This window comes from Helicoverpa zea, chromosome 17, assembly GCF_022581195.2.
Source record: "Helicoverpa zea isolate HzStark_Cry1AcR chromosome 17, ilHelZeax1.1, whole genome shotgun sequence".
Lineage (NCBI taxonomy): Eukaryota > Metazoa > Arthropoda > Insecta > Lepidoptera > Noctuidae > Helicoverpa > Helicoverpa zea.
This window is the reverse complement of record NC_061468.1, coordinates 8,006,418-8,020,897: the sequence shown is the minus strand read 5'-3', so window position 1 is coordinate 8,020,897 and position 14,480 is coordinate 8,006,418. Positions and strand designations below refer to the sequence as shown.

At 37.3% G+C, this 14,480-nt stretch overlaps 1 protein-coding gene across 1 annotated transcript in view; it reads right to left on the bottom strand.

The window, feature by feature from the left end:
- LOC124638060 (protein dead ringer) overlaps positions 1–14,480 on the bottom strand; it is a 106,436-nt gene that overhangs the window by 61,805 nt on the left and 30,151 nt on the right. Inside the window, exons 3-4 of the mRNA XM_047174866.1 lie at positions 12,208–12,477; positions 11,501–11,773 (exon numbers count right to left, since the gene is read on the bottom strand). Of these exons, the coding sequence (XP_047030822.1) occupies positions 11,501–11,773; positions 12,208–12,477 (543 nt within the window). The remainder of the gene's footprint in view (positions 1–11,500; positions 11,774–12,207; positions 12,478–14,480) is intronic.

Sequence of the window (14,480 nt, the reverse complement as noted above, 5' to 3'; positions counted from 1 at the left end):
GCTTTTTAAAATAGGTTCCTTCAAGTTAAACATGTGCTACGAAAACCAAGTTTCAACAAGTCAATATAACCAATAACAATATTGAAACACGCAACAAATATATGACTAAATCTTGCCCAACGGATTACAACGACCGTCATAAAAATCCCATCAGCAATCGTAACAGTTGCTTGTTTACTTCTGAACATCAAGAATCACACGCTGTAAGAAGTGGCGACGGACGCGTTCCGTTTTCGACGCAAGTGATAAATTATTGAAATTGATAAAACAACGGATAACTATACAAAGTGTTCCACAGTTGGGGAGGTCGTAAAGAGGAAATGTTACAGGCTGATCGGGCGCGCCTTGTGATCGCCGCTGTCTAAACAAATCAAGCGCACTCCTATACGGATGACGTGTGCGCTACCGGTCAGCGCTTGAAGCGTGTTCGAGCGATTCATTGCGCTTTATTGTGCTTTTTATTTTATATGGGATGGATTAAGGTTTCAGTATTGCCTGAAAAATCGGCTTACTGTTTCTGTGTCTGAGCTATAAATTTGAATGAAATAAGCTCTAAATTAAAATCTAAACTAATCCTTAGCGATTAAGTACTTATAATCAAAATGATGTACTTTGACTTAACAACAAACATAAACACACCAAATGATTGCTCTTGCAATCCCCAAGGTTGATACCTAAAATTATGGCAAATAGAATCTCTGGACACCAAAACGAAGACATCAAATAAGAATCTTATTAACATAACTCAACCAATTCCAAAGAGACTTTATTTGACAACGAAACATTTAGCCGTAGAATTTACTTTAATCTTGCCCACAAAGACCAGAATCCATAAGGACCAGTGATACCCAGCACCTGCTATTCTACTTAGTCTACTGACGTAAAGTGCATCATGTAATGGCAACGGGCCACAGCTGTTTACTTGCAACTCATTAAGTGATTTCCTAGAACACGTTTAATTGGACTCTGATCAAAGGACCCATGTTTTGACTTTGCCTTTGTTAGGTCCTTAGGAAGAACATCATTTGCTGTGTTGTTTGTTTGTGGCTGATTATTGAGAGCGGTTTCTTCTGATTGGGCTGTTAAGGCGTAATTGGATTTAGTGTTGTGTTATGTATGATCTTCAATTATAATCACTGGATTGGATAAAACATGTCCTGTTGCAAAAAAATAAAAATATGCAGGATTTAATTTGAGTATTGGATTGGACACAGCATTTTAAGCTACTGAACAGAAACAATGACTGAAAAAAAGTAGAATTCTCAAACAGTCAAGTTAGGTCGAGTGTTGCATTCGAATCGCAAATCATAAAGGTGCGTACACATAGGTGCAAGCGCAGCGAATCGCGCGTAATAAAATCATATTGACGTATCGACCGACAAAGTGCGCCGGCGTCCAGAGCTCGCCCTAATAAACAATTACGTGTATAAACAGTAAAATTATTGTTGTTCGCCATTTTATCGTCCGAATCGACTGTGCCGACAACCCATGTAGGTTGAGAAAAAAGTATGGTAACAGTGGATTTAAACATTACAGGTCTTTTGGTTGTTGCAAGTGAAATAGCAAGAATGTGTATTTCTAATCATACTTTATAAACAAAAAGTAAAAAGCCAACATTACCGGTGCAGAAAGCACTTCAATAAGCACTTTACAAAATTCGAATATAAAACTTTTTACCACTATGGCATCCCTGATCGTTCAAAAATGTTCAGCAGACAAAGTAATAACAGCGCTTCAGCTTCCCGCCGTAAGCAAAAAATATTATGTTGTAAAATTTAAAATAAGAACAGGAAATGATAACCCGCGGGTCGGCTGCGCCCGCGCCACCCCCGGCATCGCACCAGCACATGCAAATACCACGCACATAAACAAAATAGTTACGCATACAAACGATGGCTATTAAATTACACACACAGACACACTAATGAATTTCTCTTTTGCAGATATGATTCTGGTCCTGCTGATGGAATTTGATACAAATGTAAAGTTTCTACTCTATCCTATCACCCCTTCGCCAGGTTGTGACATATTGAAGGAATCACACAAAGTACCAAAAAGTGAAAAACTCTCATAAAACTGAAGGCAGATTACTTCTCATGGTTCGTGACAGCGATAACTGTAAATCTGTATTTCAAGGGGATTGTAATCATCTACTCGAGGATTCGGGACATTTTTTGTGCTTGCATTTGGATTTATTTATTTTTTGCCCGGGGTGGCAATCTGGAAATTTTAGAATAATCTTCAGTCAAGAGGGTTGCCGCCACATGTGTACGATGCCTCGGTGATAAACATTTTATAGGAATGTTTGAAGCAAAAACTGCCAACCAAATGTTCGTATCGATTTAGGGGTTTCAAGTAAAGGAAGTTGTAATATAAATAATAAATCCATGTCCGTGGTTTTGGTGTACAGAAACGAGGCAATTCATCAGCTTGCTGAAGGAAGTTGTAATGTTTTGTCAAATTACTCATACAATACTAAAAGCACGAGTCATAAAAATATTGTATGCCTTAACTGCTGTGATCCACTGACGGACTGTTTCCGCTGAATTAGTTAACACTACTATTTGCTTAAACGTAACGACTGATTGCAAACACATTCAAACAAACATCAACCAATATGTCTTATCAACCATAGCTTTCAAATTCCAGCCATACCAAACCGTACATAAAAATCTCTCCCAAGAGCAATCTCCATTCCGAAATCCAAACAACAAATCCCCCTCAATCACGCGATATAAACGTCCGCGTCCTTGATACTACATTCACTTTGGGGGGCTATTAATACCGGCAGATGCTCTGCCTCTATTTCAGGAGGCACCCTCGCACCCTCGTAGCTCGCGCCACTAGTAACACGAGAGATTCTAAGACGCGTGGCCAAGAGGGTTACGACATCGGATCACTGATTTAATGTTAGAGGGGTGAGTGCGCCAGAATTGGCAGGAGAGTAAATTATGTAAATCTAACAAGTAAATTTGAACGGTATTCGCGAACTAGTGATAGGCAATTGGCCAAGAGAATAAAAGGTGATGTAGATGATTGTGCCAATTTGAATGAGTAGCGAAGACAAGCCTTTGAAAAGTATATAACGGTGCTTTTTGGTACCGCGTCACTGCAGAAGATAAGCTTTTTTGACATTCGCGATCCTTTACGCGCAAGAGGGAGAAAGATTCCAGAGAAGCGTTACCACTTCAACCATACCAAATCCTGTCTCCAAAACTACACAAAATTCATTTACCAACTTCAAAATCTCATTAAAACCATTTCTCGATATCTTAGACAATGATAACAGAATCCCGGTTGATATATTTATAGCGTGTTGCACGTTTGCGGAGTGACGGTCACCCGACACGCTAATGCGTGATGACTCGATACATATGGCCGCGTCTGCCGATGGCCATCCACACTATTTCGACATTGCACATGAAAATACTATTGCTGATCTGTAGGTTATAATAGCAAATTCAAATGAGGTTCATGATTGAAAAGGTCCAGCAATATAATAAAATGAAGCGTGAGATACATTGATCATAAAAACGATCTAGGATTGTAGGTGCATCTAACAAAATTAGGAATGCATCTAACAAATAAACAGATGAAAAGACGATAATAAAATAAATATGAGACCAAAACATAATCATCAGTGTAACAAAAACACCAATTTGCAAAATCACAAGGAAATATCTAAACATTTTGACGTAACAGCAAATTCTTAGAATCGCAATAAAACATTGAATGGTGATCCGTTAAACAAAAAACTACAAATACACAAAAATACTCTAAGCGTAAACAGTTCCAAAAATAAAACAATTTCAAATAAACATGTTTCACGAAATCACGCGGAATCGCTTACGTTTACTAGAAACGTGGAATTAACACGCAATAAAATCATATTTCTAACAAGTTTTAGAGGCCGTCAATCGACGGATCGTATCAAATAATAAATCAGTTGATACTCTTAAACAATGTAGTTTCGATAATGGTGAAAACAAAGTCAGGTTGCCCAATTACCATCCATTTGCCTTCATCAATATCATTTCAGTCTATCCGCAAGTTATTTCATCTAAGTATAAGTAGAAATACCAATTACTTCTCGATGTAGTAACCGTTTGATACGAAAATATCTTGTAGTACGCTAAATTCTACTATGAAAGCTGCATTTAGATTTGTTTTGCTCACATTTCAAACATTCGACTGATTTCACTCGCGAATGATATCGACCATTTTGTTTTCAAGAAGATTATTGTATGAACTGTGGTAATCATTTAAATGACTCAGTGAAAACAAACAAACTATTTTCAATTTTTATTGAGGAATTGAGGAAAAATGTTTGGAAAAACAGTAAAAGCTTTGGTCCTATCATTTATAAATTGTAGCAAAGGACCACAAAATATAGAATAGTAGACTATTTTGATCGACGAGCATATTTATTGTTTGCAACAAATGCGAATAAAAAGGATATCAAATGAATACGCCACATGCGGCTTGTTGCACGTATTGATAGCACTCCCACTGGTTAGACATTGCAATCGAGTATAAAATAAAGGAGATAGCGATTAAAATGAAAACATTGATCAGAAGAACAAGCCTAACAGAAGCAAAGACCTTTATCTAAAAGAAGAAGCAATAGCTGAAAATATTCCTGGTCAATCGCCCAGAAAACTCATCTTGTTGGACCATCATTAAAGTTTGATATCCAACACGACAGTTAAGACACACTTGTTAAGACAATCCCATTTTCCCATATAAACTCCCAAAACTTAAACAGCCATTAATCGATTAAGTCCCAACTATCACCATGGTTGTGGACTCCCAAGGCGCGTGACTTGCGCCAGCTAGGGGCCCCATGCGATCCCCCAGAAATAACCATCAGCTGGGGTGCGTCAGCGGCGGTATCACGCCGAGACGCTTGCGCGTAATATGTCGCCCGAATAGAAGGTAACTCTAGGGATATCAGGTTGTCGTGATAAAAGGTGTATATGAGGGAATTAGTGGATGTAAATTGGAATTCCAAATTAAAAAAAAAAACTAAATTAATAATTCTGAGTTCTTAAGACTGAAAAAATCCTAGTCCTTTTTGGGAAGTGGGTTAAAAAGTTGTCACGTAATAATATCTCACGCACTTACGCGGTTAGTTTTCAGTCAAATCAATTCAAAATATATGCTTACCTCTTCGTAATAAAATGTTTTCAGGTGAAAATCAGCGGTCAATATGGCGGTTATACGAGTTTATTTTCAATTTGATTTTAAATCCTAAAAAACATAACTGCTTTTCAACCAAACTGATAGGTATGTATAAGAATAAACATAACAATGTACCTACAATTGTCAGCAATTAGTTTGGACGTCTCGTCAAAATGTCATTATCTTAAGAATGACATTCAATATCGACAAATCGGGGCACGTCACTAGATAATGTCTTAGTAATTATTGCTTCACTAGTTAAATGTATCGATATTTTTGTATTTAGTCCACTGAATACTTTAACCAGTTAATATTGATGGTTATCAGTGTATTATATGAAGAATTGTGTATTGCGATGACATCAGTACTGAAACTTTGAAGGTGAGGTAAAGGTTGCTTGATGAAGCAAATATTTATTACTTTTGCGATTACCAGTGCATTTATTTATAATCTAAAATCTATAAATGAAGGAAAACCCACGTCAAATATAAAAACTATCTTTGCTCTCACGGGAAAAGTTAATTTTACTTAATAGATAGGTTGTAAATTTTCGTAGTAATACCTTAAGTCTACTGCCAAGAAAATGAAAGCTCTTATCTTTATGTGTGACTTTCGACAGTCCTCCATTTTTCCCCAGGAAAGCTTTATGTTCTTCATCTTTTCCGAGGTCTGTAACGCAAGCAGCATCCTTCATATTTTTTATACTACCTCATGAATATTCATCATACACAACAAATTGATACCTCTATAATGTCAAAACAATAAACCATTCAACGTTAACTGTGCATATAACACGTAGTTCCAAGATAAATGCCTGCACCGCCGATAATGAGGCCGATACACGTAATCGTACCGATTTATGTACAACAACATTTTAAGGCTAATTGCGACGACAAATCGCCTATTTAACGATAATAGCCGCATCTAAATCTAAAGAAAAAACAACAATAACGAGTTTGAACACACCTTAATTAGGATCGGAAGTCTCCAATGCTTTTTAATGTTTGACTAATTTGTTTGTTATGTAGCTGTAAGGGTGACGTCATGACACTATCACGATAACACCAAAACTACTGTTGTAAACAAGAGCTTATTATAATTCGAGATGGCTTTAAAATTTTAACTAATTGGCTGAAAAATATGTGTATCTAAATAAGTTCGGCATAGATGATATTACCTACAATAACTGTATATTTACTGGAGGAGAAGAAAGTATGCATCAAATAGAAGAAAATTAGCTACTTTCAAACTGCTATCGCTTAAATGCATAGAAGTGCAGAAAAAAAGCCTAAAAGCTCATTCGTCGTTAACCTTCAATTTCAAGTGTATAAAACATTCCACCCCGATAAACGTATCGAAACCATCCACTAGATAAACTGTCTAGACGGAATAAATATCCGAAGCACTCGAATGCCAGCACGATGGCTCACTTGGCTAATCGTTTGGGTTGCCAGTTAAAAAAATAAGTAACTTTTTTCGTCGCACCCATAACCTACTACCACTTTAAAAGGTTTAAAGCGAATCTAATAGTTCACGTGCATTTAAAACAACCACCTTTTGAGATTACAGAAGCGTTGGGTGTGGTTAATGTTGTTTACATTTTAAGGTCCGTTTTTAAAGAAAATTAAGCTATTTGCAATCTTATGGACGAACAAACCACAGGGAGCAAAACAGTGGAACTTGCGCTGATAACAATAAATCACTCAGGGGTTGTTCGCAAAAAAGAAACTAACGCGAAGGAGCTGTTTCGTCTGTCAGTGAAGATTATGCGTGACTAAAGACCAGATGATATTACTTTACCTATCTAGTAATATGTATACAAGATAGTGCGAAAATAAACTTATAAACAGACCCTGAGAAGATGTTCTAAAATAAAACGCTAACTTGATTAATTTTATGATTAATACAAAGCTCACAATCGGCCTATAACCCCATCAATTTGTAACAAGCAACATGTTTTGCAATGTGGGCAATTTATAGCAATGATAAATAGTATAAAATCAAACGTGTCGCACATAAAGTGCGCCTGCGCGGGGGGCACTTGACTAATGGAGGAGCGGCGTGCGCGCAGCCTAATACGTGACAATACTGAATCTTGGACACTGGGAATTTTATTGGGGCTTTTAATCGAGACTTTTGTACGTGAAACTGTTTTTGCATGTTCGACTATGAGTTACTGTTCGTCTGTTAGTCTTAATAAGAAAACGATATCAATCACTTCGTATTGGTCAAGGATTGTTGTATTTAAATTGAGTAATTGGTAGTAATTTTAATAACATAGATACTTGATTCTTTGTAGCCTTGAAGAAACATTTCACATTGAAAATGACAGCTCAACTCACAAAGGCGGACAGTAGTTCTAAGAGGTTCGAAAGTTTAATAACCATAAGACATAAGTTGCAATACAAAAAGTAAATTTTAAAAGCCACGACCATTGGCATGCCTACATTGTTGAGGGCTTTAAAATTACTCTATGAATACGCTATCAGACAAGCAACACAGTAGACGCTAATAAAAGGACTGAACAATAATTCGCGACAATGATTTAGGGTCGGAAACCAGCGTACTTTCCAACATGGCCGCCGTTTATGAACGAAAGTCTCACGTTAGCTCCACACTTTTAAATTTATAACCCTACTAACGTGACCACAAGGTGGAAAATCGAACAGTTTTCGTCTTTTTCCACAAATAACTGTTAATTCAATGACTACGCCCTAAAGAGGGCGCGATTAGGAAATGTATAAATGTTTATACACACGGAACAGCGCGAGTATCAACCGGCAATTTTTGTTACAGCGAACAAATTATGTAGGAGGAGCAAGGGAAATGTCACATTTTTTTCCTTCATTACACCATTTATCTATGACTTTGTATTTACTATTAAGCAACTATATAACGTTTAATAACAGGAAATTAATAATAAAGGTAGTAAATAAACATATTATATTCTAATACGCACGCAAGCTACGCGTACTGTGTAATTAAAGTTGCAAAAGATTGCAGCTTGTCATTAAATTCACGTAGAGGTGTGATCCCTACGTAATCACTGCACAGTTTAACTTCAGAAGAATGAAGTACGAATGAATGAAGCATATTTACCGAGTCCCTTCTCTAGTCAAAGTAAACTTTGCCACGGATTTCATTCAATCGTCAAATTCATCACTCTCTGTGTCAATAAGACTAAATGGATTTATCAAATAGAAGAAAGTGATAGAATTATAACGTTACAGTGTGATACGTGGCTCATTCTTATTCATGTTGTGGTTTTCTATCAAGTAAATAGGGACTGTTTCAATATATACATTCAGCTCCAGGCAAAATATGCATTTTTTTAAGTATCACGGCGTCTATTTTTCTAACTGCCTACGTATAAAGTTCTTGCTCGATAAAGTTAAACATTTACAGGTAACTAACAACATTAACTAGAGCATTAACAGTATAAGAACAATATCTAAACGGTGGTGTAACATCGGAATCGTACAAAGGCACCGTGACGCGTCGCAAGTGGACCGGTCTGCACAAACGCACCGCAGTCGCGACGCAAATGCGCGATTATCAGTCGCGCGTGCATGCGAGCGATTGCAGTAACGCGCGTTTGTTTCGGTCCCCGTACATCGAAATGTTATTTAGAGATATATTTGAAGGATATAAACTTAGAAAAGGAAAGTTGGATTTAAAAAAAGATTACAGGTACATTAAAGAAAGGAAATTAATACTTTGACAGCGAAATTCTTGAGTATTAGAATAATAATAATTATTATGTTAACTACAATCTCGTTTTAATTGAATTATAACGACTCTGAAGATAAATTACACAAGTGAGTACAGGTATGTTGTTTAACACATCTACATTATGTACCTCTATAAGTTAAACGCTCACTTTAAGGTGCCACTAAAATTTGAATATTAATTGAACCATATCAGCTTTATAAAGTTCAATAGATACCTAACTCCCATTTTATGTGAGTACTCGTATAAAATCTGAATAAGAGCATAATTTATTAGTACGTATCAACATCAGCTTTGTGCTAACATTGTATCAAAGATATTCTCATAAAGTGTTCACAACTTTATTAATCGCGGTTGCCTTTACATTGTAGCTGCTTTATCAAAAGGAATAATGTATTAAGAATACATACCAATAACAGATCGTAAAGTGAATTCTTCAGTGCTAGTCAACATCCAATTGTAATACATTAACACATCGAGTGTTTCTTTGTAAGTCTTGGTCCTTTGTCCTGACTGGCTCCACATTGTGTCGCAAATTGCAATGTGCACAACGTTCCACCGTGCTAAACTTTAAGCTAGGCACAAAGGACCGTGGTCTACACCTTATGGCTTGAAGGACTAAGGACCAAAAACTTGAGTCTCATTAAACAACGAAATTATACTATTTTTTGAGTTGCTGTCCGCTGAACGGTGTTTCCCAAAATTGTTTTCGCCTTGAAGTAAGGGCTGGTTAATCTTTATGTTGTAATTATTTATTATTACCACCATTTTCATGAAAACGTGGTGTTAATTTTGATATCAATGATTATAATACAAACTCTAACATTCCAACATCCGAGATTCCGAAAGAAACACCAAAATAACAGTCAAAAAAACAACTATGTGATACAATGTGCAACAAGCTATTTATTTTATTGAAACGAGCAATTAATTTTATTAAATTAACTTTCATAATGAATAAAATATTACAAATTATATAAATGTTATAACTGAACCTGTAATTACTTCGATTCAAGCGTTTACTTCAACAATATCTCGCAAACACAATACTTGAGCGAAGTTATATTCTTTAATTTTATAATTGATCCGTTTGCGGGTAGGTATCAATTGGGTCTTTGAGGGCCTCGTTAACGCGGGCACGCGAGTAGACTCTGTTGCCTCATTAATTTGCCTCCAATTTGCCATATGTATGAGAAGCCCATGGATACTGCCGTGAAAAGACGCAAGAATAATACTCCTGAGAAAATTACTTACAGTCAAAATATCTGAGGCACTGAAAGCTACTAAGAAGGATCACCATCATGAGAATCTACTGGTTTCAAATATTACTGCTGAGGAGCATGAAGGTTTTAGTTCAATGAACAACTCAAGTAAGTCTTTTTGAGGTTTTCCACCTGACTTTATTCTTCTTATCGTTTGGGCTAATCGTCAGTTTTCTGATATACACATAGCTGCATGCATAGCACATGACTTTTGGCAATAGTAGTCACAACTACCTTCCAGGCAGCTTAGGGATATTAGATACGACAAAAATTAAAATAGGTCCTGGTATTCAGAATAAAAAGTATTCGATTTTGTCGGAACGGTAAGTCTTAGCGTGAATGTCAGTCCTTATTCGGTTACGTAAAAGGCATACAAGCGTGCCTCAATTTAATAAGTGAACAATAGAGGCGTGATCAACTACAACAATTTTATACTTTTCTCCCTTTTGATAGAATGTTTAACAGCTTGTTACCTCAGGTCGTGAGGTGAAAATAAAAAACTTATTATTACGCATTGTATCAGGAGGGAAATTACTGGACTTGTTAACTTTCTGACTTAAGTGCTCGTATTGAAGGGAAGGTTAATCCTTGAAAAAAGTTACTTTTACAAGCTGTCATTTAGTTATAAATATTCATAGAGATTCAGAATTAACTTAGACAACCGTTTCCATAAAGATAACAAGAACTTATTACAACCCCTTTCAAAGGTCATCCGAACCCGCCTCGGCAACAATTTGTAACTTAATAATAATAAAAACATCAGCAATTCACGACGAATCCTTCACACACCCGCAATAAAGTCATAAACAACATTGACAATCTGCCCTCAACCCTCCGAACGCGACAGCAGATTATTATTCACCCCGGGGCCTGAATGACCCCTCACATGTTTTGACAAACCCTTCGCGAAACCAATGAAATATGTAACAAAGGAACGGGTTGAACCGACCATTATGTAGCGATTTAGGAATCCATTTTATTGGACACATAGACACGTAATGTGTGTCGGTTAATAATTCAGCAGGGTTGTGTGAGGGTCGGCGCGATTTTATTTGATTGCTCTATGGTAGGTAAACGCGTTTATGATATACATTATGCAACTGTTTGGTCTATTATGATAATGTTTTGCTTTGAATTTTATAGTTAACGATTCTGTGGGTGGTCTGAAGTTTTAGAATTAGTTTTTCAGTTAACTTGTTATTTATGACATTAATAACATATGACGGTTTATAAGATGTCTTTTTGAAATCATTGACATAAATCTTAATGGTATCAGTCAGGATATAATTTTCAATATCTTCTTAAATATCAATAAAACACGAACTTACCTGACGGACCTGCTTGTACTGTTCTTCGAAGCTCCATCCAGCTGCACTGCCTTCTGATGAGGAGGAAGACGCGGAGCCTGCAGGCTGCGCCGGCGGCGGGGGAGCAGGGGCCAGGAACGCCGGGGGAGCGTAGGGAAAGCCCCCAGTGGCCCCCGCGCCCGTTAGAGCGAACACACTGTTGGGGGTCGATAGGGGAGCCCCCTGAGCTAGCGAAGCCAGTGATGATAAGTGGGGGTGGAGAGAAGACTTGAGAGACTCGAAGTCATCACGCACCTGTAGAGAAAAACACTGAATTAAAGGATACATTGGGTTCTGAAGAAGTTCAAACTTTAACCCTGAAATAACTCCTATTAATCTACAATATTTAAGTATGTTTGCCAGCTGTATTAAATGATCAAGACAATTAATATGACGATGATAATTATAGAACACGTCCGCAATATCTTCAGAGATTAATAGCAAGCAATTAGCATTCAGATAGAAATCACCATGGTTTGTTAAATGCTTGCTAGGCCTAGAAAACAACTGTGCCAATCTTTCAAATGTTTATTATAAAGGTCTATGTCTCATATCAAATAAGTTTGTTGCTGTGAAGTTAGCTACTAGTGACAGCGAAACAGTCAGAGAGTTTGAACTAATTATTACTCGCTCACGCCTGAGCCATCAAAAAACAAAGTAATTTGATAATCATTGCAACGACAGCTTACTTTAAGTTCCCTCTCAAGAGGTCTCGGCGAGTTCCTCTGATGCTGATGCGACATCTGATGGCTATTCAGCGGTTGATGCGGCACCGAGTTGTGGTGGCTCAGGTTGTGACTGGGCTGGTGCTGCATCGACTGATGCGTCTGCAGCGACTGATGCGACTGCAGCGGTTGATGCGGTTGGTGAGGGTGGGAGGTTGGCGCGTCACGCCCGACGCCCTCGTCTGAACTCTCACAGGATTGTTCTCCTGAAGACTCCCCTTCGGACCGCGCGGACTAAAACAAAGGAGAACCACAACGTTATTTCTCGGTTGTTATTATAAGCAAGGACTTCTAATTAGCTCTATGATTCCTATGTTTTGTTAAGTTTTCATATAGCTGTAAGTCTTCCATAGTGTATTAAATAAATAATCAAACAATTCAGTGTTTGTGTCCACGCATGTTAACAGTCATGCTAGATATGGTTCATCATCATCATCATCATCATCATCTCAGCCATAGGACGTCCACTGCTGAACATAGGCCTCCCCCTTTGATCTCCACAGATACCTGTTGGAAGCGACCTGCATCCAGCGTCTTCCGGCGACCTTATTAAGGTCGTCTGTCGTCGTCTAGATATGGTTAATAATGCTAAACCTGAACCAAAACCAAATATAAACTATTAAGTAAGTATAGAATATCGAAATTGTTAACATCAAATAATCTAAGGATGTAACTAACAATAATAGAAGCTGATCAAAGCATTACGATTAAACAGCCAAATCTAATTCTATATTGCAAACAAATCTAACATTGAAACATTAATAAATACCCATCCTTAACACCAAACTGCCCCGGTTTATACCGTTACAGTCCGGCTAAACTTTATTACAAATCATAGAATTTTCCAACGTAACGTTAACATAATTACAGTACGCAGCTAGGTTTCATATGACTTATTTTTAAATTATAAGCGAGTGGCAGGTGCAGCCCACGAGACTAATCATTCTGAACCGCAATTACATATAAATGTCGCAAGGCGTCAAACTTACACGTAAATGTAGAAAAATACGAAGATGACACGTTAAGAATACTCTTTACATGTCCAAGTTATGCTTAAAATGAGATACTATAAATAAATATGGTCTATATTCGACCCTAATTGTGCAAGTTATTGCGATTTTTTCAAGAGCCGTTCAGGGGCGAACGTCGGCATTCACAGGGTTAATAACTAATAAAGTAATAACATTGTATTCTGTTAACTGTTATTCACCTTCGATTCGCATTTAATCTACAATTGTTTACTTTCGTACTCACATTTAATAAACACAATTTGCCGTGAGCTTCCGCTCCTGGATTGCCCGAGGAGTTAAATTTATTCAATTATTTATACTTTATTCTTTGTTTATATCGATATCGACAGAGTAACATGTGGTGGCCGCAATAATGCGCCTTAGGCTTACAACATTTGCTGAAACCTGCCCTTATTAGTCAAGAACTTGAATTATTTTTATTACTAGTTCACTACCGTTCAAAACCAACTTAGTAAATAGAGCATCAAACAAATATAGTAACCCTTTTGAGAAATCCACTATTATTTATGAAAGAGGTGTAAAGTGGCCCCATAAAAGCGGATCCTTCCTAGAAAGCAGCCAACCATGTTTCAACTATAACAATCATCTACCGTTCTATCATTACAACTATTACAGCAATTGAGTGAATTTAATCGGATTCACGGAAATCCGAGAGCGCTGGCTCGGTACATAGGAATTAATGGCAGGTCTCAGCGCGTAATACATCATTCCATTGCAAGAAACACGAGTACCGACTATGCGAAACCAGTCCCAGTATTAATGCACTTAAAGTTCCATCGGAATCAATATAAGGCAAGTGTTGCGAACGGCAATCAAATCGTTGTTCGAAATGAGCGCGTTTTGCGCCGACACAGCCCCCGGCCCACAATTACGACATTAAAATTATTATTTTATTTCCATTTTTATTTATTATTCGCATTATTATATTGTGTGGAGTTATTATCGGTGAAATGTTTCGTTCGGATAAACGCTCGCCTCGGAACGACACGCAAGCTTCCTTCAACGGCCCATGCCAGGGTTCCGCGTGTTCCCATATCAATTAATATGCACAACAATTTATCGTGCTTCATATTAAAATTACATGTCGGCTTTTTTCGAATTTCTGTACACGGTCCGTGCCAAAGTATTCTGGAAGCGATAATTGATTCGTGGCGTAGGTACTCATTGTACTTTTGCATCAATAATATTTCGACGTACGACGACGAC